Genomic DNA, 26213 nt, shown 5'->3' with positions numbered 1-26213 from the left:
TGATTTTTTTTTTCTCTTACCTGTAGCAAGAAGTAGTGGATCAATATCATCAGTATCAGATATCACTATCTGAAAAATAAATACAAATTTCAAAACAAGAACAATGATAGTAAGAAACATCAGGCTCTCACAGTCTGCCTTATTACCTGTCAATGCTGAATTGTTTTGGAATGTCCCAGTGCATCTCTGAAACATGATTTTGAAAGAATGTCATTATAAAATTAATGAATACTGTCCATCAGGCTCACACCAGTCATCTAAGAATGTAGACATTACAAACAGTCAAAAGTTCTATTCCTACTCTGGTTCTACGGTTCAAAGACCGAAGAGAAAACACATATATTTATCAAAAATTTCTAACTGCTTCCTCAATTGTTGCTTTGCCATATATGTAGTATATATATCACTGGTGAAAGGTTGACAGTATTATCATATATACATTAATAAATACATTTATACATGAATGAGTATTAATAGCTAGATAATTGAGGTACATCAGCATCAGCTCAATTGCATTCAGCTGTGCTCCTTGGTGCAATGACAATTTCAGAATCACTATAAGGCATCATCCACAACTGTAAAGAAGAATAAAAAAATGTAATACGTCATGTGAGATGAGGATTTATGACGGTGCAGCTTTAAGTGCGCATGCTCAGTGCCTCGAGGCTCTGATAGGCTGAGACGCTCAATCTGTGTTTCCGGAGCGACTCGGACAACAATAACACTGCTGTTTGGTTTTTTTTTCACAGGATCATCTGCGCTTCATTTCCGTCCTCTGCTCCCTGAAGACATGGCAGCCTCGGGGTTTGTCCTGCTGATCTTGGCCGTGTCTTTTTGGTCCGGTAAGGAGGTTCATTGCGTTATTGTCAGCATCTTCTGAGCCTGTCGCCATTAAAACCTGCCGTCATTTATCAGGATTTATGAACATTTCTGCTAATCTATGATCAGGATCTCGTAGAATGGCGGCGAAATAATAATATATATATTTTTTTTAAAGAGCTAACACGATTCTAACCAGTCCTCAAAAAAATTGCATCGTTATTCGCTCCCGTTAGATTTAAATGTTTTTACTAATGTATCTTTTGTTTAATGTCTGGGTGTTGTCACCGAAGGCTCCACCAGGCTTATCATCGATCCCGTGTCATTCATCAGTCAGAAATCTCTGGTAAGTCTCGATAGAACACACTCAGAAGAGACCTTCTTAATTGCATGCGTCTCTCTCTCTCACACACACACACACACACACACACACACACACACACACACACACACACACACACACACACACACACACACACACACACACACACACACACACACACTTGCATTATTAAAATGTTTTCCATATGTTCCTTCTCGATTAGACACTGGATGTCTGTCCAGAATGCAGTCAGATCATTCAGCTGTCCACTAACATGATTTCCAGCAGAGACACCAAGGTAAGCAACCAACCCACGTCCCCAGCTCCTTTCACTTGTTTTTCTACTTTTGATAAAGAAACCATAAGTCACACTCATCAAGGCGTTTGCATGAACTCAGAATGAGTGAAATGGAGCCTTATGTAGAAAAACAAAAATACACAAATTCAGACACCACTGTCTACAAATCATAGAGCTAACTCCTGTGCATTTGCAGGAGACGGTATACAAAGCCTTGCATGCTTTGTGCCATCACCTTCCCAAAGAACAGGCACACGAGTGTGAGGCTCAGGTGAAAACCTACCTTCCAAAGGTCCTGCAGCAAACATCCGCAAACCTGGTGAGTTTACCTTGATTAGATGTCTTATCATACAATAAATAACTTAATCCCTTAAACGCATCTAATGAGAGATGTCTTGTATTTGTTTCTCCTTTAGAAACCAAGAGAGACCTGTGAGGCTTTTGGACTTTGTGCTTTGGAACAAAAGGAAAAGCAGAAACTTCTCCAGTCTGCGACCGATGAAGCTGAATCCAGCTCTGCGCTTGCTTCTGAAACTAAGGTCCGTTCCAGAAAGCAGAAGCAAAATATAGGATGAAAGTGAAATGGCCCTTTGTGTAAATGTTTGTGTATTATAAACCGGATCCTCTTTCTGTAGGAGCAATTCAGCCCAGTTTGCAGCTTGTGCTTGATGGTCATAAAGAAGCTGGAGATGCTGCTGCCTCAGAACATGACGGAGGTGAATCCTCCTTTCATTTTTTTTTTTTTTGCATCACCGCAGGTAAACTTTAGAATGGGACTGGTTTCATCTCCTCCTTCTTGCCCTGCAGGACACTTTGAAGACGCTCATGGGAGAAGTCTGTGGTCTTTTACCAAAAAGCTACGAGGACCAGTGTGATGATTTTGTTGACAAGTACGGCGTGGAGATCGTGGAGTTTCTGTTATCCTCCGCCGCCCCTCACACCATATGCACTCTCTTGCACCTCTGCTTGTTCAGCGAGCAGCCTGTTCCAGGTTGGCCTCAGCCCCTGCTTTGCCTCCAGATTAAATCCGGACGCTCACGTTTCTTCGGGGTCTCACCAGGCCTGGTTGATTTTGTTCCACAGAGGTGACCGCGCCGTTGGACTGCGAGTCCTGTCGCACCCTGGCTGTGCTGAGCCGACTGCACCTCGGCCTCAACGCCTCGGAATCTCAGACTTCTGCCTTCCTGCGGTCCATCTGCAACCTTCACCCGCGTGCCATTCCCAAGGTCTGACACGCTAATGTGCTTAACACAGGCAACATTTTGTTTTGTCCACATCTGAACTCTATGAATAGGCACTCCGGTTGTTATATTGAATTGTTATATTTGATTTTTTTTTTTTTTTGTTTTCAGCTAAATGATTCAAGGTTGTAAATCAGGCATCATGATAGAAGATGACGTTAACGTGAAATCTGTTTCACTGTGTTTTAGTGCGGCGCTTTCACCAGAATCTATGGCTCACAGCTGCAGAAGGTTTTGGGAAACCAGATGGATGGTCCACACGTTTGCGAAGTAAGACTGATTAAAAATGAGCCATTGCAACGAAAGAACAGTGAAACTTTCCCAATTTTGTTCAGACAGGGTTAAAACTCGACAACTTGTCCAGGAATCACACTGTGACTGAACAAGAGAAAACTTCAGCAGTGTTGTAATCAGACAGTTTTCCAACATGGCTGCCCACTCAAAATCTAATCTATACGACGCCAACGACATGTGAATACAGTGTGGCCATTTCAACTCAAGAACGTGTGCTTCCTCTGTCACTGTCGCTGCAGAAGGTGGATCTGTGCATCGCCTCCAAGAAGGTGGCGCTGCTGGGAGAGAATCGTTGTACTTGGGGACCGAGTTACTGGTGCAAGGACATCGAAACTGCTCAGAAATGTGGCGTAAGTGAAATCCACCATCACTTCCAGGTCCACATGACGACTTGTGACAATATCTTTAAACCAGCTCTCCTGTTATGGACTTCTATTGGTTTCTATATTCATATTCTTTGTAAAGAGCCTCATTTTTAAACAATTTAAAATACACTGCTGCATATGAACTGAGACTCCAGATTCAGCCCGAGATATTTTCCTCCATGACAGATTCAGCTAACGTCATTCACTTAAACAGAAACAGGCCCTTACACCCGCAATATAGCTGCATTGCCTCATGTACAAGCCAGTAGAGATCAGTGTTGTAGGGATACGAAGGTTAAAGTTAACAATCTTGACAATATTTTCAGTTGTCAACAGCAGTGGCAGTTCAAAAACTGATTATTTTAGAAGTACAAAGAAAAACCAAACACTTTAACGTGTTTTCAAGATTTCTTATCTTATGTCTGTTTAAATCTGCAGAATCAGGCCTTCTGTGAGAAGCACATGTGGAAGAAGAATGTGTGAACTGCTGCGCCAACCCGACTGCAGCTCTCGCGCATGAGGCACACACAATGACCTGCCTTCTCCAAATGAAAGTTCCCGCCGACAAGTAACAATCATTTGTAAATGTAAAGCACTGACAAGCTACTTAGTTTCCATGTAAAGGATCGGGTTCGCTTGCTTTCGTTGATGTTGATGAACCTCTGTGATGACGTAGTTACAGTTTGCATGAAGTGTCACAAAACTGAGGCTGCGCTTCAGGCTGAAATGTCTCGTTCCTGCTGTGATTAGTGAACATTGTTATGATTATTACTGCAGACGCATTACGAATGTGAAAACATGGAGAAGCAATACGACGAGCTTTCTGACTAATATCTTAAAATGCATTTAAACGCCACTTTGTATAACACTGGAGAACGACTTCACCTGCTCGACTCTTCCTCTGATGACAATCCTGGACTCAAAATGACCACATATCAATAAAACTTCTGAAACTACTTAACCTCAAAGTTGTGTTCTTGAAATGTGGCATGCAGACAGATCTGTGGACGACACCAGCTTTATTAAGAAACTTCCAACATAGTAAAAACATAAAACTGTAAAGAAAACATGTCAACATTTACATTTATTTACTTTTTTTTTAGGGGGGGGGGGCTTGTAAAGAATGTCCACATGCTCTCTTGCCACTCTCAATCGCTGATTGTATAAAAATCTCGTTGAAAACTCATCGTAAGTCCGAAACAATGACCAAAGGTTTGCTCATCCACACAGAGGAATACTCCGGCTCACTTACACCCCGATGTGGTTGTTTGTCTCAGAGGGACTCTCTTGTCGCTTCCAGATCTGAGGGAAGAAAACCGTATGTGTTACACAAGAGTGCAGATGAAGTTCTGAATTTGAACACGATACGATTATTTTTGACGCCAATGACAATATTTTTCATACGGGTTTCAACGACTTTAAACGTATTGACTTAACACATCCAAAATCAGGGACGTCAAACAGAACTGGGGCCCACAGGATGACACAAAGTACACAAACTACACAGCAGACACATAAACACAACATCTCACACTGTGTTGAAAGTCAAGAAGAAGAGGTGGGTTTTTTTTTTTAATCTTAATTTAAAAATAGAGAGAAGAAGCCCGTCTAATATGCAGCTGACTGCAAACTGCAATTTCAATCCCTTACGAGCCCCAGTGTGATTTCAGGCTCCATCAGGAGCATCTGATCAGTGGACATGAAAACTCCAGGTCAAAGAAAACCATGACGGGGTTTAAAAGCGCATCTTAAATTAGAATCTAAAACGAACCAGAAGCCAGTGAAGGTAAAACAAGAAAAACAAACTAACAAACCAAAAAAAAAAAAACAGGACTTCTGCTTACAAGTTCACTTCTCTCATTCCTCGTACCTGTTATACGACATCACTGCATGACAGAATAGGAGGCGCTTCATGTTGAACAGTCGAGATTCACAACATGAACACTTTGCAAAAGACTTGCCTGAATGTAAGCCTCTGACAGCGTGATCATCTGAGGGAGGATGTCCGTCACCTGCAAGTCCTGCATCTCGTACCACTTCCCGGTCCCCTGATTGAACAAAACAGTTCATCGACTCATCACCGGCGTTTGTTTAGAAATGCATAATAGGACCATGCATCTTTTCTGTTGTCGTTTCTGACGCCTGTGCGTAACTTACGTGATGCAGAACATGTATTCTGTATGCCCCCTCTGTGGGCTTCCCATCATGCACTACGTTTGCCACAAGGTCGTACGTTGTGTTTTTCTCTGTAACCTGAGCTTCTTCTGTCAAGTACTCACGGAGGTCCACATTCCTGTTGGAGTAAATGATCGCAGAAATAAGAGTTATGCACTGCAATAATAAGGACAATCCATTTCTACTGACGGCATTCATATTTACTCGCATTAGAGACGAACACTTACGTGATTGGAAAGTTGACAATTGTGGGATTCTTCTCCACAAAGAAGTTGTTCTTGGTGAATCTTTTGATGCAAAAGACGAGGTACGGAGGCAGTTTGGTCAACTGGAACCTCTTGAGAAAATTCTCCTTGTAGGTTTTATATTCCTGAATGGAAATGAGACACAAGCTTAAATATGGTGACTCACACTTTAACTGCGTGGCTCTCAGATCAAACTGTTAATTGCAAGGTTTTTGTGGGGATTTCACTGAATAAATATGACCCAAAAGCATGTTATTCTTCCTTCACTGTGCCTGTAACTGTCACGGTGAGATGTGGAGGAAGTGTACCTTCTCTGTGCTGCCATTGAACTTGCCCAGGATGTTGAAGAGGGGGACCTGTGGGATAATTAGCTGCTCTTTTTCATCCTTGTACAGCGGTGCTGTGGGGAGGTCAAGGGTCAAAAAGAGGAAGGTGGACTCAGACATCTGCTCCTGGTATTCCTCCGTCACAAGCAATGCCTCTTTCTCTTCTGGGAGCTGAAATATAGACGTATACATGTTGGTTTTCTTGTCCCACCTACGTATACTGGAGTGAGTGAATATCAAGCATGAGACTCACCAAATCTGGGTGAGGAAGTTTCTTGGAGAAGATCCGCATGGAGCCCTGAAATGCTTTCGTAATGATTGCTGCACGGACAGAAAGACAGAAAGAGCAGTGGCTCATCTTACAGTCCCTGGAGCATTTTTTTTTTTTTTTGACATCGTGGCTTTTAATGTGGTAAAAAGACAGCTTATGACATTTAACACTTCTCATTAGTGCATGCTTTTCTTTATGTACCACAATAAATACCAAACTTACATTTATTAAAGCTAAACATTTTAAGTAAAAAAAACAAAACAAAACTGATATTTTGGACACTCACATGGCTTTTTCTTTGTTCCTCCGAGAGCGCCGTGAAGAGCATTCAGGAACCACGTCATAAAGTCCACTGCGTCGCCTAAAATTCAGAGAAGAACCCATCGACATCATGAAGAGGTCTCCTGCACGTGCTACCTGAGAACTACACGTACACTCTTGTGGATGTCTAATAGCTTACCTTGCTTGGTAATTTGGAAGTTCTTCTTGCTGCACAGCACCACCGCCTGCAGCATCTCATGGGGAGACACGTGGGCCTTGAAGTTTCTGGGATTCCAAAGTTTGCGCATCAGCTCACCGAACCTCTGCACCAACAGAAACATAATGTCTCCCGGTGGCCGGCGGATTCCTCTGTAGTTCTCTTCCTCCAAGAAATAGTTCCGCAAAGGCGGAACATTGGAGAAAGCCTGTCAAAAAGAGGCAACTGTTGAAGTGGCTGATATCATTGAAAGTCTCTGTAACAGTGGCAGCGCCTCGTACCTGTAACACCACGTTGGCGTAGTCATTGGCTTTGATGTTGTTAAGCCCGACAATGCCTGGCAGGTAAGTTGTGCCATCGTACGCTCTGTAAAGTTTACCCTGCTTGTCCAGCCCAGCAATGTGCTGCTTGGTGAAAGTTGGCTTGAGCACATACTGGAAAAGAAAACAATTCACTTAAAACACAACCTTAAACGCATCTACATGGACTTTTCTTTGCAGGCGCCTCAAAATACACATCCATATGTTAAATAAGCATATACTATTGAACGTGTAATTACATATGACCCAGAAGGGACACTACAGACATCTAAACTGACCACTAATTTACCTGTATGGAACTGGAACCTTTAACATAGGTAATGAACAATGCTGAGGTAAATTTTGTATGCAATACTACAAACCTAGCTTATTCTAATTTTCCCCAATATGTTCACTTTACTCTAAGTCGTGATAAGATTTATAATTTATCTCATTTGATATGCTGAAAATACATTCTATAACAATCCAAATTGCACAGTAAAACATTGAAAGAACCGTTTACTCACAGTGATGTCTTCCAGAGAAGAGTCAATGATCTCATAATTATCAGGCAGACAGTAAAACTTCAGTGTGTGCAGATTGAGGAACACATGGTGGGTGAACTGCACACTGTGAGTGTATGCATGAGACTTCAGGCCTCTACCTGCAGGAAAGTGCGCATGAGTGAGCCCCCCGAAAAAAAACAAAAAAACAGCCAAGGCGCATAATCAACCAAAAATGACCTGCCTACCTTGGAAGTATTTCCCACAGATGAGGCAGGCATATACGTTGATGTGTGAAAGAGAGATGGAGCAGAGCTTCTCAAAGTCGAAGTCCAAAACACTCCTGAAAGACAAAGAAACGTGCATCAGGATGCTGTAGAGAAGATGAAAATACTAGCACTCATAATAATACAATGGGGCATTAAACTGTAACTTGCCTGTTTATGGTGTCAAGATAAGGGCAGTGGCGGCTTCTTCGGTCTTCAACTACTCGCCCGCGTCCTGTTTTTCTTGCCACTGCAACAGAAAATGATCCGTTAAAACAGGAATTGTGGCCGTTAGACTCGAGTTAGCAATACATGGTAGCTAACTTAGCAGGGCTAGCTCAGGACATCGTGTTTGCGACACACGTGCTGCTTTGGAGGGGCGGCCAACTTTAACTTGAAACGTTATTTGCAACCTGCTTGTCAAACCGGACGAGCCCGTGTCATATATCGAGCGCACAGGCGGCTAGTAGCTCAAAGCTACAGTCGAATCAAACGTTGAACTGACGATAAGTCAGTGTAACTTACCTCCATCGTCGTTATCGTCGTCGTCCAAATCAATCTCTCGTTCTCGTTTTACGGAAACCATTGCAATGATGATACAATGATGGCGAAAACACACAAATTAAGTTCTATTGAAGAGCAGAATGGTTCAAACACCGAATGCTTCCAAAGTCGCGGCGGTTGCACGTCGATAACGTCACGGCTGTTGCCGAAAGGCAGACTAAAAACTATTCCGGAGTGATACAGCTGAACACACAAATCATTCATCTGTGCTTCAACTCTATCAGGATGCATGTGTTTAACTTCTAAAAGCACACTTTTCACTAAAATATGCTCTCGTTTCTTTCTATTCTAATGATCCACTTCGAATAATGGCCTGTATTGTACTTATTAGTATTAAAACTCCGGGAGCACCAGAATTGAACCACACTTACCGTTCGCTAGCCATGTAGCTTTTTGTCGGTACACACGTTGAGATTGACTTATTTTCGGTTCATTTGTTCACAAATTCACTAACTGTATCCAAGCTGTTCACTGTAATGGATATTTTAAAAGAGGACGGGGTCCATGAGCTGAAATACAAATCCGGGAGCCGTTTGGACATGAGCCACGGCTTCCTGCACCATATCCGGAGGAACCAGATTGCGAGGTGATTTCCTGGACCACTTGCTGTTTGCTAACGCTAGCAGGCAACACGTACTATTTACATAAAAAAAAAAACACCAGATATTTGTCCTGAAGGCATGAGATGATTCAGTGTGCAACTCTGCTGAATTTAACAAACCACAAAAACGTGAATTCAGCTTGGCATATTGTTGAAACAGGATCTCGGATTATGATATATCAAGGCCATGGGCATTGGCTGTTCCTCCAGGGGATCAAGACACTGAAAGTGACTTTCCTGACTGACCTGGTTGACGTTGTTAATATACTATATGTCATACATATTGTTATTTATGCAGTGGTACAGATTCCTCTCTCACGATGCATAACAAAAAGAGAATACTTTCACGACCATTAGCAGTCAAGGTCACTACTTCATGGCAGCTTCTTATCAAAGAATGAGTTTATGGGTTAATTATAACCTCAGGATGTATGATCAGTGGTCAGCTGATGGCAGGACTTTACACGTGTTTTCCAGAGTACTCTATTTAAAAGAAGATTTTCTAAGCTGAAGGTACAGTACTGTGGGTGTGGTGCTGCTTTTTGTCACAACTTTGGTTGTGTCCTTGTAGAAGTGATTTTCTTTATTCAAAGCAATGTTGAATAAAATAAAATCAGCAGTCAACAGTTCACAGAATGGTGAGGGTGATTAGAGTTAGGACTCAGGTATAACGCTCATCCAGTTTATGTTCAGGCTCAGAAATCATGTTTATGCAAATTAAATAATTTTCGTTTAATATAACCTTCAAGTGGTTAATAGAGGGTTCCACCTCAGGTAATTGTTGGTAGTTTTGTTGCCCTTCTTCTAGTTTTAATCATCACAAGTTTTACTTGCATGCCATTATTGTGTTTTTTGAGTTCTTTCCTGTAATGTAAGTTATATTTTTCAGACAACACCAGGTGTTTGTATCTATATGTAAATATTCACCGTTATTATGCAATTTCTATAAAAGATATGCTGGTATGAAGAAATGTTTCATCCAAGCTTTGATTCACTGTGGGGAAGTGAATCTATGTCATTGCAAACATTAACATTGTGACAGGTGCTTTCTTAACCAACCGTCCCTCTGATGATCTGGCGTGTTTTGTTTGTTCAAGCATGACACTTTGTTTTTCTTTAAAGAGATGATTATGACAAAGAAGTGAAACAAGCCAAAGAGCAGCAGCGGCGGAGGCACACGACGACTCCTCGAAGGCCACGTCGGCCCGACATCCAAGTGTATCATCCCCGAAGAAGACGTAAGAGCCATGTCCACGCTCAAACCTTCTGCTGATGATTGTACGCTGCTTCCTTGGCGAGAATAATGCCTGCATGTGCTCATCCTGTAGATGGATCAGAGCCGGGAGCTGGAGCCGACACTGAAGAGTGGAACGAGAGCGGGTCAAGCACGGAGACGGAGACTCAGGGGACGGAACTCTTCTGGCTTGACTATCAGGCGGACTCTGGCGCTGTTACATCCTTCATTGTGCACAAGGTAAACACTCGTTCTTGTTTTTTAAAGTTTCGATGCGTTTGCCTTTGCTTTATTTCTTCCAATTCTTTAACCCTCTCTCTTGTTTCCTCAGGAGGATAAGCCAGAGAAGGTGGTGGATCGAGTTGCAGAGAAGAACATCCTGAACGCGGCCATGAGGGCAGCTTTGGAGGCTCGGATTCGAAAAGAAATTGACAAACGACGGGACAAGCGCTGAGAGACGCTTTCATCCAGCAGACTATGCAGAGGAGGTGTAAACTGAAACGAGCAATGGCTCCGATTCAGTGCCGCGCTTCTCCGAAGCACCGCCGCCATGTCCAGGGCAAGACGAGGCCAGTGGGAACATGTACAGTGACTGTGAGCGCAGCTCTAATGTGAAGTAAAACTGAACGGAGAAGCAGTTCGATGGTCAGTTTGGTAGTGAGTTGACTTATCAGGTTCATGTTTATTACATCTCGCATCTTATTACGTTTTCCCACTCGAATCTGCTTGCCTTGCCTCACCTCCACTCGACTCAGTTCGTCCGTTTTCCATTACAATAGTACCACTGTGGCGTGGGCAGCGTCATCAGTTTCCCCCCGTTGTGCAGGTAATCACCCCCGGTGGAATCTGTATCTCCTGATGCAGAGCAAATACACATTGGATATCAGCTCAATTAATATACTACATAGTACATGTTTATCAATATTATTACAAAATGTTGATTTTTACGATCGTATGTCACTGTCCAGTGTTTGGGTTTAACTGGTGCCCCTGTTAACTGGTGACATGTGCCACAAGCCATCAGCAGCAGCCGATGTTAAAATAAGACGAACAAAACGGTATGATGCTTTCAAAACTTTAATCGAAATGCAGTTAAACCGCATTCGCCAGGACAGCTACGGATTTTGGTCGAGTTTTTAAACATCTGCGGCGACAAAGGACGCTCAAGGAAAACCGGTTAATCCGAAACCCCCGGTGGTATCCGTGGCTCAGAGACCTCGTGATACTCGTCGCCGGTCGCTCCGTCAAGCTCCCGACAAAAAAAATTGCCCGCACTGACTCATCTCTGTCGTCATGCGCCGGCCAATCAGCGGCCTGCCATCAGGTGACGTCACGATGTCTAATTGCTTCAGCTCACTGGGAAGCTCGGCCGAGCGGGTGCCACGAAAGTACCTGGTACCAGGTACTAACACGTAACGGAAAGGTGTCAGAGGCAAGGCAGACAGGGCTGAGTAGGTGCTAGTGGTAAAGCGCCAATAGTCTTGATTCACAACATCAAGGAACTTTTATTTGCATTTTTAGACATGTTTGTGTCTGGAGTCGCTATTCCGTCAGAGAGCCCTTACAACAGTTCTCCATCCAACGTGTTCCTTGTGTTTACAAAGATCTAGTTTTTATAGGAAAGATTTAAACTGATGTTTTTGATAAAAATGCTCTCAGAGGACTATTCACCTATCAGAGATAACAATTTTCATATCTATGACAACTGACAAGTGTTTTGTTTTGGGTTTTTTTTACAAAGTTGAAAAGTGGAAACAGCGTGGCTGTGTTGGCAACCACGTTCTGTAGTTTCCAGTGTTGTTATTTATTTTGACTTGTTGATAGACTTTTATTTTTGATACAATAGTATTTTTTGAAGACATTTTTTTTAACATATAAATAAGATATGTATATAAAAGCCATTTGCTGTCCAATTGTGTGTTGCTCTGAACCTGAACAATGTGAATACATTCTTGATGTCTTTATGTCCAAATCCATGTGAACCATTCATTCTTATTCTGAAATATTAATTAGATGAGGTCAAATGTTTCGTAACACAATCATGACATTGGCTGCAGTTGTTGGAAGAGCTTTGCACCTTTTCCACAGCAGGTGGCAGCATCAGTCAAACTCTGCAGGCCTGTTTGTTTTTACCCTCCAAGCACCTCAACAGCAGTTTAAGCCAACTGTTCACTCACCAACTGTTAGTGAATTGCTTGGTAACAGTGGAATTTTTTTTTTGTATAAGAACATGAATATGCAACGTTATGTACAAACAAATGGCCATTTCCACTAGTATAAAATGTGGATATGACGTTTACTAGAAAATCGCTTGAAAGCAAACCTATAAATGAAGTGCAGTGATGTTGAGGGCAGCAGGCTTGTGACCACAAACTCCAAAGGACTGCATTCAGCTGAGAGTCTGCAGCTTGCCAGTGTGTTTTAGTCTCTCACAGGCTGCCAGCTTTCAAAAGGAGGATTAACTCGTACAAAAACAAATCACACATTGAGAACTGAACTTTTAAACCTGGCTGGCAGTAGGCAGTGAATGCCAATACTAAATTGTGCGAGTTCTGTGTGAGAAGCTGGCGTGAGCTTCCAGAAAATGTCGTTCTCATGTCGGTGACAAACCAGGAATACAGTGTTTGTTGGCATTTGGAGAGAGAGAAGCAGTGGACTCGCTCTGCAGTGGAAGATTAACTCACTGTTTTCATTGACACTTGAAAATATGCAAACTGTGTCCACTGACCACATGGCTGGACTCCTCGGTGTTATGCAAACCCCTTTTTCAAGAAGCAGGAGGTCTCGAGTCATTGGTGGGACAGAAACCCCCGCCCCCCCCCCTCACAGTCTCCACGCCTTCCTCCTCACTCACTTTTCATTCCTTGTTCAACATGTGACTGAATGTGGTAAAAGAGAAGGCAGATTCACAGCCACTGCTCTAAATCATTGTCTCCAGTTTCACTATTTTTCAATTGGCTAGAGGCGACCCAATCACAAGTCATACCCCTGCACCAACCCCCGGATCAGTGTGGCTTTACATTTACAACTTATATAACACTACAGTTTTGTAATTTAACACTTACATAGAAAAAATAATAATAATTCAGGGAACTCTCATTCCTCAAGCAGTATTTGGTAATGCCTGATCTACATTGAGTATCTACAGCTTTTATAACTCCTCTCTGGTTGAACCTTTATCAAGTCCCCACATCACTGTATGATGTCTGAGTGATATGTTTCACACAATAAGTGATCATTTCTGTTCAGAATCACAAGCGATTAAAAAGCTTCTGTTAGTTCGATGCTAGCTGAAAAGAGCTACGGCTCCCCTTCTGCTCCCCCACCCGATGCATAAATAACTGCAGCCACTCTCCAACAACAATCTATTGAGGTTATTTTTTTTCCCACCTGCAGATCTGGAAATCTGCTAATAAATATATGGAGCTACTAATAAAGCACAACTGTTGAAGACACAAGTAGACAGTCCGTCCCCTGGCCCCTATTGACTTTGTCAGCTCAATGTTAACATTTACATCCTGTTCACTTCAAATTTAGCCGATGGCGATTGAAGAAAGCAAACTTAAAGACGAGTTTTGTAACATATCAGTGAAGTTGGGCGTATTTCACTATAAATGGAGTGTCAAACACCCTTACGGGCATGCTTACTTGTCCAATACCAAATATTGTGCTCAAACTTCTCTGACAGTTTTCAAGACAAGTATAACAAATAACACATGCTCTGCAAATGTTGATCAAGATGAATTGACTTCAGTTCATCTTGATCGACCGACTACGACCAGGTATGACCACTAATCCTAAATTATTAGACCTTTGAAGACCAAAGCACAATAAAAACTCTGCCTCTGCATTAGAAAGACAAGAAATGGCGAGGGTGTTTAGTTGGTGTCATCTAAAAACATCTCCCATCTCATGCTGAAGGCCCACAAGAGACTGAAATTCATCAGAGAACTTGAAGCTTGCTGAAGCTTATTCCTGAGGGTCAGTCATAAAGAGCCTCCAGTTCTATGGTGTGGATTTCAAGCTATAGAGTGGAGAACAGGAAGGACCTTCCAGTGGGTGGTGGCAGTGACCGAGTGACCCCGATGCCCTCTGGGAGAAGCTTCACATATATTCTCTTTACTTTGCACAGCTTCAGCTGCTCAAAGATGTCAGTGTTTCTGAAGCAATGGCAATAAATAACATCTCGACTCAAACGGGATCAAACCAAACCATTTCTCCTGATTGTAATGATGCACAGTGAGGTAATGGCAAGCATCAACAAATATTGCATCAGCTGTCATTCAACCCCCCGTGTTAACCCAGCTGACCTCGTGTGGGACGTGGGATTATTTCTGTCCTCCTCACTCTGACCACCGATGAGAAACCCGGAAGCACCGTGAGATGTTAACTTTTCGTGCATTTGATTATTTAGACTATTTCTAGTATGGCGCTAATACTGTGAGGTTTATGTAGTAGTTTGTTTGGTCTGGTGAGGAATCAGCACAGGCGGTGCCCGTACATCTCTTTGTTGTGGGGAAACTGTCTCCCTGCTTGTTTTGTTGTGGAAAAACAAAGCATACGGCGAACGTCATCTCAGCGCCACAATGAGCCACGACTCTGTGCCGGCAGTCCAAAAGACTGCAGGGGCAGTGCCGTGTCGATTACTAACGGGAGTTTGAAGCCTCACAAATGCACTTCCCATGTGTGAGTTGCAAAATTGTTAAGAAACAGTTTCCTGAACTTCTTCTTTGTCTAAGAAGGACCCTGCTGTGGAGCTTCAGCCGATGTTGCAGTGGAGCGGCAATGTAGGTGGTGTTGCCCATTCAAGGCTGTGACAGGGCAACCCCCCCTCCCCCCCTCCCAACTTTCAGTTAAATATAGAAGTTTGGTCCAGGCTCACATGGTAGTGGACATGCACAGCTGCTGTATAAAGGATCACCGTCTTAGATTGTGTCAACTAACATAATTACTATTCAATGCTTCAGTTTCTGAACCACATTATTTGAGGTTTAAAAAAAAAAAAAAGAGTATTCATATAGGAGAGGTCACTGAACGTTCATTCAATCATGAATATTAATAAAGGAAATCATATTCTTAGTCTAATATTGGAAAGAGAACAGTAAAATATGACCTAAACTGTCTGCCCAGATGTCAGTTCTCACGTATTCATGCAACAAGGTTCGACACATGTCTACATGGACTTTGGTGGGAAAAAAACAGATGACAATCAGCGAGGCTTCTTAGAGAAAAATCATAAAGTTTTATTTGAACAGAACAGACCCAAAAGCTGTCTAAAGTCCTAAAATTCTTAGGCCTTGTTACTGATTTGTCATCTTTAATGTGTAAAAGCTAATAAATTATAAAGTGCAGCACATTATTGTTTAAAAAAAAAAACCAAACACCTTTCTTGGGGTCTGCATTCTACACAAGGTGTGTTTTCTTCCTATCATTTCAACGATTCTAAAAATGTGCCTGTTGACCCTTGTGTTCCTAAACGCCTGTGAACGTTATCTGCAGACCTCCACAATTCAACAACCTTTGCTTCACCACCCGAGGGTCTAAACTAATTGGTGCCGTGCCTAAACTCGCCTCGCTACATATTTCTGTGCAGAAACACCTGTGAAAAACAAGAATTTAACAAAATTATAGGTTTAGTGTGTCTTTCGCTTTCGAACACTTTTTTTTTTCTTTGGCAAGAGTTATATTATCGACGTCAACCTTTTGTTTCTCCTGTTAACAATTAACCCCTGGCCTCTGTCTAGGGGTGAAATTCAGTTCAGTTTGATCTATTCAGTCCCAATTATGACATCAACTTATTGGAAGAATACAACAATCCCACACCAGACATGCACAGATTTCAATCATGAGGAAAAAGTGTCTTTTACCAGGAAGAAACGTCTTCAGAACAAGGCTCAGAGTTCACGGCTGTTTTTTGGTGGTGAGGAGAGAAAAGGACAGAGACGGGGAGCAACAAACAAACTGAAAGAACTCAGGCAGAAAACAAATCACTTCAGATCATTTGTTTTTTTGTTTGCAGAAGAATTTATATTGGCTGTGGAGTTTTAAAGGTCAGCTCATGTGGACCAGGCTTTAATTATGTGTGGTCTACTTCACTTTTACTACCAACAATTAAATTTTACGATTGTTTCCAACACAATGTGCCGATTGTGTCTCTCACATTTGCGTGACAGCAGCAAGTACACAGCCAATCACTGATGTGACAGAATCCCATCAGGTTGACACTGGGTCATAAACGCTCCTGCTGGATCTGGATCTGGATCTGTAACCTCTGTATTCAAGTCAAGGTGCACACACACACACACACAAGTCAAGGTTTGTGTGTGTGTGTGTGTGCGTTAGATTACTCATTACTGAAAAAAAATGGTCATATGAAAGTAATGCATTGCTAATTAATGCTCACTGACATCACTGATCATCAGCATATAGGATATGAACACACGTTAGACAAAAAGAAAAGACACTAAATGCATATTAAAAAAAAAAAAAAAAGTGGACAAAAACTTATAAGATCCACTGAAAGAATCCCACACTTTATATAAATATTTTATAAATGTCTGTCAGGAAGAGTTTAAGATATCTGTTCAGTTAGTGAACGATGAGAGTAAACATCAACTTTTCCTGGGACAGTAAATGTCCAATTACCTACATCGCTCTGAGTCAAGTTAGTATGGGGAACGTTTGTGTATGTCATGGAAAGTCTATTTCAAACCATGAAATTGTATTGTTTTCTGTATCGTCAGTAGAGGCTCCCTGGAGCAAACAGCCATGTTTGCGTGTAAGCAAAATACACATATGTCAACACATTAAATCTTTTAAGGAGTAGATTGTGATAATTGATGTCTGGCTGTTTGCCATTTGCTCCCTGGAGCAAACAACCATATTGGCATGTATGCAAAATATAGATATGTCAACACATAAAATCCTGTATGGAGTAGATTGTGTTGATTGATGTCTGTTTGACACATGTCAGTGTGATTCTTGAGCAGTTAATTTATGATTTAACACTGTTTTCCGTGTCGTTTTTGAAATGTAATCGCTGTTTTATTGGGCCTGTTGCGTTTCCTTTACATTCCCTATATCACTCTCAGGATATATTCTTTAATGAGTAACAATACTAAATATGATGCTTAACAAAAGTAAGAGTTTGATTTAAAAAAAACAACAAAAAAACAGAAACAAAATGGGTGTTTCAAAATGTGCTGGCTCAAAGAACAGTCAATAAAATGAGCTCCTCCCATCATGCCTCTCTGGATTCTGAATGACTCACGGTGGACCTCAGCCCTGTTGTACCTGAAAATGGTCACGCCAACTTATATGTCTTTCATTGGCCGCTGGCACATGGCCAAGGTGACAAGTCACCAGTCCATCTAGACGTCCGCTCCACATGTAAAAATCAGATTAGAGGTATCAAAAGCAGCTTATGCAAATAAGGTGTTCATAATACATTGCGCCCAGGATGACTGTCGTCCAGACAGGCAAAATGTCAAAACTGCTTATAAAAAAAACAAAAAAAAACGATCTCGATGAATTCAAAATACTGTGACAAAACTAGAGAAAATGATTTTTTTAAAGACAACAAACCAGAGCAAATAATTTCGCAGTGTCATGAAGGACAACTGCAATGATCCAGAATCCTCCACGGGAGGCTGCACCACAGCACAAGACTTTCAAATGAACAAAAAAAGACATGTTGTCTCTAGCCCCCGTGGAGGGGCCCTTCCCCTGCTGCCATGACAGGCTCAGACTATGCTCCTTTGTTATTTACTGCAAAGAATAATATAAAACCCTGTGTGTCGTGATTGTTTCATTGATTAAACCACTTCAAACCAAATATGGGTGTGTGTGTGCACATAAAACCTACCTAAATTGAATTACTGTTTGTCATTCTCTCAATAAAGATTGTCATAACACTAAACAAGCAAGATCTTCATTAACCTACACACGTGACAAAAGAGGGTTTATCATTTGAAAACATGTTCAAAAGTCCAGCATGTTTAAACCCCTTCGATCACAGTTTACACAGAATATATCTTTGGGTCTCATGACTTTCCCAAACAAGACAAACCTTTGAGGCTCTTCTGTAGGTTACTAGTATTGCCCTCACTCAGAAGTTTCAACCAGCTGGCTGCTCTCTTGTTCTCCAAAATACCTGTCAAAATAATATGACGCTGACCTTGTTGTGAAGCACGGAGAGCCGCCCAGGGCCGGGACGACCTGAATGAGCACAGGGTCAGCTGAGGATCAAACACTGTGGCCGGCGCTGCCAGGGGCAGGAGCATGTCAGATGCTTCTCACACCATATAGTTTTGTAACCTTCCTCCAGCTGTTCCCCCTCAGGTCGGACATACAGCTGACAAAAACACTGAACTCCATACCACTCCAATAGCTGCTTCTCCATTTTCTCTCTGCTTGAAGAGAAGTCATGAAAACCTAGCCGTTTGGGTAAATGTAGCAAAGTGAATATAAAATCTGTAAAACGTGCAACTCTTCTGCCATAATGATGTTTGAATGAGGAGTACAAGAAATAAACACTGATGGGGGAAAAAAAAGACAAGACTGTATGGGGCACATGTATACAGTTCTAACAGTACAATGAGTTTCCTTGCAAAAAATGAAATATCTTATCAGAGGCTTTCTGTGTAGTTGAAACTCAACGTATTGTGACTTACATCAGTTCTTGTCCACTAACTGATGGGGAGATGATTTGTCAAACACGAGTTAAGCAGGTTTGTCATGTATTGGGTTAACTTTCACTTTCTGTGGATCCAAGAGGCAAACCCATGCTTATCACAACTTTTGAATCTTAGCGACCTTGAAGAAATGCGTTAAAACATACAAGTCGCCAAATAGTCCCTTCCCTGACAACCCAAAGCCAACTACCCTTGTGTAGACCTGGATATTTTGATTGGCTCATGGACACCCAAGGAATGGTGCAAGAAACAGTGATTACTGCATTATTCAATCAGTGTGGAATGTGAACTTGTAGACAACAATACATTAAGCTTGTGGGCTCATAGTTGAATTGAGTGCTAATTTTGTTAGGCATGGCAACTGGTTACCTAATTTAAATGGGAAACTGATTTAATTGTGGAAGTCAAGTTACTGGACATCAGGGCAGTTTCAAATGCATTTTACACTAAGAACTTCATGTTCCCCCTCAAGTGCTCCCATCTTTCATTGCCTCTCCTCACCTCTTATGAGTAACAATTCCTGTCTTGACATGTCGGGTGTACCTGGAAATTCCTAGTACATATATACATTTGTGTAAATGACTGAACAGGGCTTCCACTATATGGCCGTATACAAGAAGGGGAATTGTCCATTTTCTATTCATATTTAGGTTTTTAGACTTGACAACTCATCCTAGACTGAAAATCATTTTGTGTAATTCTGAGTGCATTCATTTGCCCATTTCTCACTTTACTTACTGTGATCACTTGAACGAAGCCTTACAGCTGGACAACTTACACATACATTTATACAATAAACAGATGAAGACAAAGTTGTTTGAGGAGTAGTTTATTACAGAGCATTAGGAAACTACCCAGTCTAGACATGAAGCATGTTACAGTAGGAGCTACTTGGCCCTCTGAAGTTCAATGCATTTTGGTGGGAGGGGAGAAAAAGTAAATGGGGGGAATAGAGGAAATAGAAAAGGCACTCTTTCACTTACTGTAGCCATTGGGATGACCCCCCCCCCCCCCCCTCCTCCAGAGTTGAATAAAGGAACAAAAACCAAACATGAAATCCTATCCTACTCATGGGATAGCTGTGTAAACAAGGCTGGTTTCTCTGTACTACACCAACCAAATGTTGCCACCCCATTCGAAAGGAAAGGTAAGAGCCAAAGAATTGCACCAGATTTTTCTTAATGGAATTTCAAAACTAGCCCACATAAAAAAAAAAGCAAGAACTGCATCCAAAAACTAAAAACAAAAAAAGCGGGTCGCAAAATAGTCATTTACAGGAGCCAGTGACACCCTTCTTGAGGTGGACCAAAGTTTTTCTGTAGGACACTTTGGAGCCTCAAGCCAAACACTGAAATGATCAAGTCGTCAGGAATTTAAAATTCATTAACCATGTCTTGTTTTTAAAGCTGCCTTCTGAAAACTCAGCTTCTCTGTATCGACACCGAGTTCCAGAGAACAAATAAATAGTTTTACTCCTAGCCGATAGGATTCTTGCAAAACAGTCCGTCCAGGATAAAGATGGGGGCCAGGTTTCTCTGTAGCTACACCTGCCATCAATACACTGACGGAGCAAAAGGGCCTTTAGTCACATCAAACTGTCAAAAAGCAGTGACACATTAAAGAAAGAAAAGAAAAAAAAAAAAAAAAAAAAAAAAGGGGGACCAATTTAAAATTCAGTTTCAATGCATAAGCATCTCTCCCGGTTGCAATCAAGTCTTACCAACCCCTCTGCAGACCAGAGCAGTGACATAGCAGCTTCTGACTTTTCTGTATTACGCCAGAAAACAGCAAAGGTCTGTAGGGAATCTGAGGCCTTGTGCTCATCTGAGAGCTTTCATGATTAGAATTTGGCGCCCCGTCGTCCGCAATGCATAGCATTTTAGTGAAAAGCAGCCACAACTCTTGAACTTCAATTGTGCCATTCAAGCATTTCTCCACAAAGACGAGGGGCTAAAGCTAACGGGAGCAACAGGGTTGAGGAATCGTTTTCCAGACTGACAAAAGAGGAATGTCAAGAAACAAGCTGCGCTTTAATGAGGACCGTGCCACATCAGAGGACCTCTAAACTATCACAGCTACTTTTTTTCTTTTCTTCAATGATTTAGAATAATTCTAGATGTTGGGCACTTTTTTCATATTAAATCAGTAGCACCAGTAAATTAAGAGATCAATCACATTCAGCCAACTATGCTACCACCATGACATTAGACTGGTCACATACCAACAGGTAGGGGGAGCAAATGGGAGAACTGAAAGCTGCTAGCTCTTGATTACAACAAGAAGCAGGGGAACCTCAAGACACGGGAGAACATCGACTACTAATAATGCACAAGTTCTTGGAGCCCGTGCTATTCTTCACAACATCAAGTTTCAGAGGCATGCCTCCCGGGACCCACCATGATACTGCAACAGCGGAAAACAGCAACAAGACAAAAGAGGGAGGAGTGCAGAGAGGAGCCATGTGCTATGATGGCAAAAAAGCGTGAAAGAAAATGGGAGAGGAAGGGAGACAGTGGCATTTCACCCCCGGAACCTTGGAGGCTTCTCTGTAGTATACACCAACAGGCCTGGGGGGAAAAGCTTAACAGGTTTAGTATTTGAGCTTTTTGGGCACCTCCCAAGGGAAGGACTCTCGGCCAAAGTGGCCATAGGCCGCGGTCCTCTGATATATGGGTTTCTTCAGATCCAGATCCCTGGAATACATATCAACAAATTTAGCACCAGTCGCATTCAGTCAACTCAAAATGCACACACATGGGCAGATCGTTGGCCAGCGGGGAGTCATAAATGACAAATCCAAAGAGGAAAAGAAAAGAAAAAAGAAAAAAAAAACAGGCTAAAAAACGAGCAACACATGAAGCTTCCAACACTTACCCTGTCAACCCAAAGGGGATACTGCAGATGGAAACCGCTCACCCAAAACTTACAAAGCAATGCCTATCTAAGTTTAATGGCATGTGATTAAACGGAAAGTAATGTCTGAGAAATATCACCTCATGGTTTGAGTCAAACAAATGCCAACAATGGCAAAGCAAGCTACTAAATAAATTGAACCAAACTACCCGAAACAACTGACTTAAGAGTACAAAACTCAAGCTCAGAAAATAAATGAAAACTATTCGTTCCAGGCCGTCATTTCATTGATGAACAGGCGGCGTCTGATGTCACACATTACCTGACAATGACTCCGGGACGGAGATCAAAGTTCTTCCTCACAATGTCCAGCAGCTCCCGCTCACTCTTGTTGGAGGTCCCGTAATGGAAGATGGAAATGGAGAGGGGATGGGCAACTCCAATGGCATAGGACACCTGATACAGCACATATTGATGCATTATATCACCTATGAAAACATTCAATGGGCAGCAGGAGCCACTTCCATTTCCAAAATTAATGCGTGGACCTTTGATCCTACTGACCTGGACCAACACTCGCTTGCAAAGCTCCGCCTTCACCAGAGATTTTGCCACCCAGCGTGCAGCATAAGCAGCAGAGCGGTCCACCTTTGTGTAATCTTTCCCAGAGAAGGCACCGCCTCCGTGGGCTCCCCAGCCTCCGTAAGTGTCCACGATAATTTTACGACCGGTGAGACCAGCATCTCCCTGGTAAAGATATTTACACCATGCTAATCTGTTCTGAATGGCACGAGCTCAAGTTAGCCACGAAGCCCGAGATTTACCTGCGGTCCTCCGATAACAAAGCGCCCGCTGGGCTGCAGGTGGTAGATGGTGTCATCATCCAAATAGATGCAGGGAACGACAGCCTTGATCACCTTTTCCTTCAGTGCATCCCTCATCTCTTCCAGGCAAATCTCCTCGTCATGTTGAACAGAAACCACAATGGTGTGCACTCGCACAGGGAGCATGGCGCCACGGTCCTGGCGGTACTGAACAGTGACCTGAAAGATGGTATGAAGAGTTACGCCAACTTACTCCCAATATTTCATATACTTGTATATATATATATATATAAAAAAAGTATAAAGTAAGTAAGTAAAGCAAGTCTACCTGTGTCTTTGAGTCTGGTCGGAGCCAGGGGAGGGTGCCGTTGCGCCGCAGTTCAGCCATTTTAGCATTCAGTTTGTGGGCAAGAACAATTGTGAGTGGCATAGATTCTTCAGTCTCATCTGTGGCATATCCGAACATCAACCCCTGTTGGCAAGGCAACACACACTCAGTTACAAAACGCTGCAAATTGTGCACGACTCGAGAAACTTGTTGGGCACAAACGAACCTGATCTCCAGCACCGATGTCCTCCTCGTTGCGGTCAACGTGAACACCCTGAGCAATGTCTGGGGACTGCTGCTCCAAGGCCACGAGGACATTGCAGGTCTTGTAATCGAATCCTAAGGAAAATGCGGACAATCAGGAACAAAACCTACAAGGTCCAACAGAGAAAAGTCTAAACAGTCAGACATAATAGCAAACCTTTGGATGAGTCATCATAACCAATTTGACGGATGGTGTCACGGACGACTTTCTGGTAGTCTACCGTGGCGTGCGACGTCACTTCACCAGCCAACAAAATCATCCCAGTTTTGGCAACCGTCTCTGCATGAGACAATAAAGATGCATGGATTAAACAACAAACAGGAATAAAAGTTGTCACACCCCCCCCCCCCTTTCAACATAATTATACAGGATTTTTTTCATACCACATGCAACTTTGGCATCGGGGTCCTGCTTCAGATGGGCATCCAGAACTGCATCACTGATCTGATCGCAGATCTTATCTGAAAAAGAAAAAGGTATGACAACTATTGGCCCAGTGCTCAAAGACAATACTGTCAACATCAACCCTGAGGGTTTTCTTTGCTCTGCACAATCAACTCTTTATTCAGCAGGAAGTACGTTGTATCCTTAGGGCACATGAGCCGTGGTCGTCCTGTAGACAAGCAATGTCACGCTATGGATTTTCATATTGATTTGTTGCAAAAGTGCAAACCCTGATGGGTCCAAATAGCTGCTTGGCTCCATCAACGAAGATCATACCCCCTTCACACATATTGAGTTGCCAGTCTACCCTACCTTAGACTCGAACATCTTTATTATTGACAGACTTCAGTGCACACACACATCACTGGTATGTGTGCGGCTGTAAAAACGAGGCTCGCGAGCGCCACTGGGTGGGCTAGTGGTGGGTGGGAGTGGCCCAGACCCTCCTTCAGTCGCCATTTCAGCGAAAGTGCACGTGTAGTGTGATGGGAGAGATCCCGCGCATCCCGATTGGGGACCGGAAGACGAGAAAGTCATTCTGAAGAGTGCGCAGCACGTGCCCGGCGTGAGCCCGCTCCAACCGCCGGGCGAGCAGGCTCTCGTTCAAAGCCGCCCTCATCCTCCCCGGCGTGCGTGCGTACATTAAGGCTCGCCTCGGGATTTCCAGAAAGCCCTCGAGCGAATAATGAATTAACGAAGTTGTACTAAAAGTGGTCGTGTTACCGTGGAGAATAAGGTGAACGTGAGCTGCACGCTGCAGTGTTTTCCTGCGAGCAGGTCAAACATGCGGCAGCACCACCTACATAAAGATTAGCCTGCTAACATTAGCCAACAACGCGTGTTCTTCCGACAGGCCAGTTCACGTTATAAAAAAAAAAAAAAAAAGGCCTGTACACTTGAAAGTCTCGTTTTAAAAACCGTTCCCCGCCCCTTTATTATTGCTGGTGGCGATATGTGAATTAACAGCGTGCAGAAAACGTGCGAGCAGTGAGACCCTGACGTGAATGTGGCGGTTGCATCAGACGGGCTGGAGGCCGGCGTGCCGAGTCTTACCTGGGTGTCCTTCTCCGACCGACTCGGATGTGAACAGGAAGCAGTCCTCGTCGATGAGGGAGTTGTGGAAGCCGTTCATTTGTCCGTTCATCATCGTTCTTCACGGTGCTAAAGTGTGAGAATGCTTCGGGATAAAGTCGCTGGTAAGGATATCGGTTTTTTTGTTTGTTTGTTTTTCGTCGCTGCCTCGCGCCGTCTGTGTTGATCCTAGAGCTTGTAGCGTGAGGCGCGAGAGCTCCTGTATTTATGCTCCGCAGAGAGACGTCATGACGCAGAGGAGGTGGACCGTACCATTCAACCTATGGTGGGGGTCGCAGCGCGATGAGAATCAGCGACGTTCATCCCATTTTCATAGCAACCACGTGCTCGGAGTGTTTGATAATGGTAATGGCAACATTTAACTGCCACACCTGAAATCAAGATGATGCAACAGTTTAGTCGAGTTAGTGAACGTTTGTGGCGTGTTATATTTTTAAATATATATATATATATATATATATATATATATATATATATATATATCGTCTTAACAGAGAGGGAGATATCGTCTTAACAAAAAAAAAAGACAGCATAATACAACATGTACGCAACACATCAGAAACGTGGTTGTATTCAACTTTATCCACATTGATAATATTCCACGCTACAGACGTTATATGAGTGCAAACTAAAGCATTACAGCGTTACATTTTACAATGCAGCTGGTGAAGCAGTGTTGTCTTGGGATTTTAAATGAATATTGTGGAAGCAGTGAAAGCACACCACAATACAGCGTTATTTTCATCTTTCAAGAAGGGGAACTCTAAGTCATCAACAGTTCAGATCAATGCAGTAAAAATGGCACGCTATGTAATAGCAGTAAGCCTACATTTTGAACAAATATTGGATTTAGCTGCTATAAACTTGCATATTTGCATTATGCACATAAAATACCATTGTAATGTATGACAACTCATTCTGCAGTTTCCATAAAGTATTTGGATTAAAAAATCCCCATTATTATGAATCGATTTGTCTTGCTGACCTGACTTTGGCATTATTTTGACATGTTCAATATGAATGGAGCTTTGTATTCACAACTTCCACAATATCTGCTCCCTCATAGCGACAGAAGACATGTTAAGACTTTGAGATAAGACCAGTCAAGTCAAAGAATTTAATTTCTGCTTTTTGATTTGATAAAAGGTCTTCACACGTCTTTAAACAAAACTGTTAAATGTGACTTTACTACACATTTTCAAACCTATCAGTTTGGCATGTACTCGATTGAGTTACTTGTTGCTGCTATTGTAGCACTTGCAACATAAATATATTCCCAACATCTTCAAGATCAGTGTCTTCTGGATTCACTTCAAACTGAATATAAATCAACCGAATTTAAGTCCCACGTCAGCTACATCATTGTTATATAATTAAATTGCGTCTTATTGATAACATGAGTGACTTTTGATC

The 26213-nt window shown here is 42.4% G+C and overlaps 4 protein-coding genes across 5 annotated transcripts; 2 read left to right on the top strand and 2 right to left on the bottom strand.

The window, feature by feature from the left end:
• The first annotated feature begins 705 nt into the window (after positions 1-705).
• On the top strand, positions 706-4285 carry sftpbb (surfactant protein Bb). The gene is made up of 11 exons (XM_080498839.1): positions 706-842; positions 1113-1165; positions 1365-1439; positions 1636-1758; positions 1856-1978; positions 2075-2155; positions 2247-2430; positions 2523-2665; positions 2870-2950; positions 3214-3324; positions 3778-4285. The coding sequence occupies exons 1-11, from the start codon at positions 791-793 to the stop codon at positions 3820-3822; spliced, it is 1071 nt and encodes a 356-aa protein (XP_080354965.1). The 5' UTR covers positions 706-790; the 3' UTR covers positions 3823-4285.
• Positions 4286-4378: 93 nt separating this feature from the next.
• usp39 (ubiquitin specific peptidase 39) lies at positions 4379-8567 on the bottom strand. The gene is made up of 13 exons (XM_080498977.1): positions 8428-8567; positions 8074-8152; positions 7885-7979; positions 7661-7797; positions 7116-7268; positions 6817-7042; positions 6643-6717; positions 6339-6406; positions 6068-6256; positions 5742-5884; positions 5497-5632; positions 5301-5387; positions 4379-4641 (listed from the first exon to the last, which is right to left on the bottom strand). The coding sequence occupies exons 1-13, from the start codon at positions 8486-8488 to the stop codon at positions 4588-4590; spliced, it is 1503 nt and encodes a 500-aa protein (XP_080355103.1). The 5' UTR covers positions 8489-8567; the 3' UTR covers positions 4379-4587.
• Positions 8568-8942: 375 nt separating this feature from the next.
• Positions 8943-11341, top strand: cUnh2orf68 (chromosome Un C2orf68 homolog; the record flags this gene model as incomplete). Its single annotated transcript, XM_080499438.1, has 4 exons — positions 8943-9052; positions 10190-10305; positions 10396-10541; positions 10633-11341. The coding sequence occupies 4 exons, from the start codon at positions 8943-8945 to the stop codon at positions 10753-10755; spliced, it is 495 nt and encodes a 164-aa protein (XP_080355564.1). The 3' UTR covers positions 10756-11341.
• An 8477-nt stretch (positions 11342-19818) lies between these two features.
• mat2ab (methionine adenosyltransferase 2Ab) lies at positions 19819-24962 on the bottom strand. Of its 2 annotated transcripts, XM_080499494.1 has the most exons (9): positions 24762-24962; positions 23648-23725; positions 23421-23543; positions 23226-23338; positions 23000-23143; positions 22672-22890; positions 22412-22594; positions 22170-22303; positions 19819-21687 (listed from the first exon to the last, which is right to left on the bottom strand). In XM_080499494.1, the coding sequence occupies exons 1-9, from the start codon at positions 24853-24855 to the stop codon at positions 21585-21587; spliced, it is 1191 nt and encodes a 396-aa protein (XP_080355620.1). In that variant the 5' UTR covers positions 24856-24962; the 3' UTR covers positions 19819-21584. The 2 variants fall into 2 exon arrangements, with proteins under 2 accessions (XP_080355620.1, XP_080355621.1); XM_080499495.1 differs by having other exon boundaries at positions 19819-22303.
• Positions 24963-26213: the final 1251 nt, after the last annotated feature.

The sequence above is a fragment of the Blennius ocellaris genome, assembly GCF_963422515.1.
Source record: "Blennius ocellaris genome assembly, chromosome: 7".
In the NCBI taxonomy this organism is placed as follows: Eukaryota; Metazoa; Chordata; class Actinopteri; order Blenniiformes; family Blenniidae; genus Blennius; species Blennius ocellaris.
The sequence above is the reverse complement of the archived record's forward strand: the minus strand, read 5'-3'. Positions and strand labels throughout refer to the sequence as shown.

Excerpts from the sequence above, each read along its gene's own strand:
- sftpbb (XM_080498839.1), top strand. The coding sequence starts at position 791 with ATGGCAGCCTCGGGGTTTGTCCTGCTGATCTTGGCCGTGTCTTTTTGG. Across the intron at positions 2,156-2,246 it reads TGCCTCAGAACATGACGGAG|GACACTTTGAAGACGCTCAT; the intron begins GTGAATCCTCCT and ends CTTGCCCTGCAG. Across the intron at positions 2,666-2,869 it reads ACCCGCGTGCCATTCCCAAG|TGCGGCGCTTTCACCAGAAT; the intron begins GTCTGACACGCT and ends ACTGTGTTTTAG.
- usp39 (XM_080498977.1), bottom strand. The coding sequence starts at position 8,488 with ATGGTTTCCGTAAAACGAGAACGAGAGATTGATTTGGACGACGACGAT. Across the intron at positions 7,043-7,115 it reads ACGCCAACGTGGTGTTACAG|GCTTTCTCCAATGTTCCGCC; the intron begins GTACGAGGCGCT and ends TCTTTTTGACAG. Across the intron at positions 6,718-6,816 it reads CTTCCAAATTACCAAGCAAG|GCGACGCAGTGGACTTTATG; the intron begins GTAAGCTATTAG and ends TCTGAATTTTAG.
- mat2ab (XM_080499494.1), bottom strand. The coding sequence starts at position 24,855 with ATGATGAACGGACAAATGAACGGCTTCCACAACTCCCTCATCGACGAG. Across the intron at positions 23,339-23,420 it reads TTATGATGACTCATCCAAAG|GATTCGATTACAAGACCTGC; the intron begins GTTTGCTATTAT and ends CATTTTCCTTAG. Across the intron at positions 22,891-22,999 it reads GACCAGACTCAAAGACACAG|GTCACTGTTCAGTACCGCCA; the intron begins GTAGACTTGCTT and ends ACCATCTTTCAG.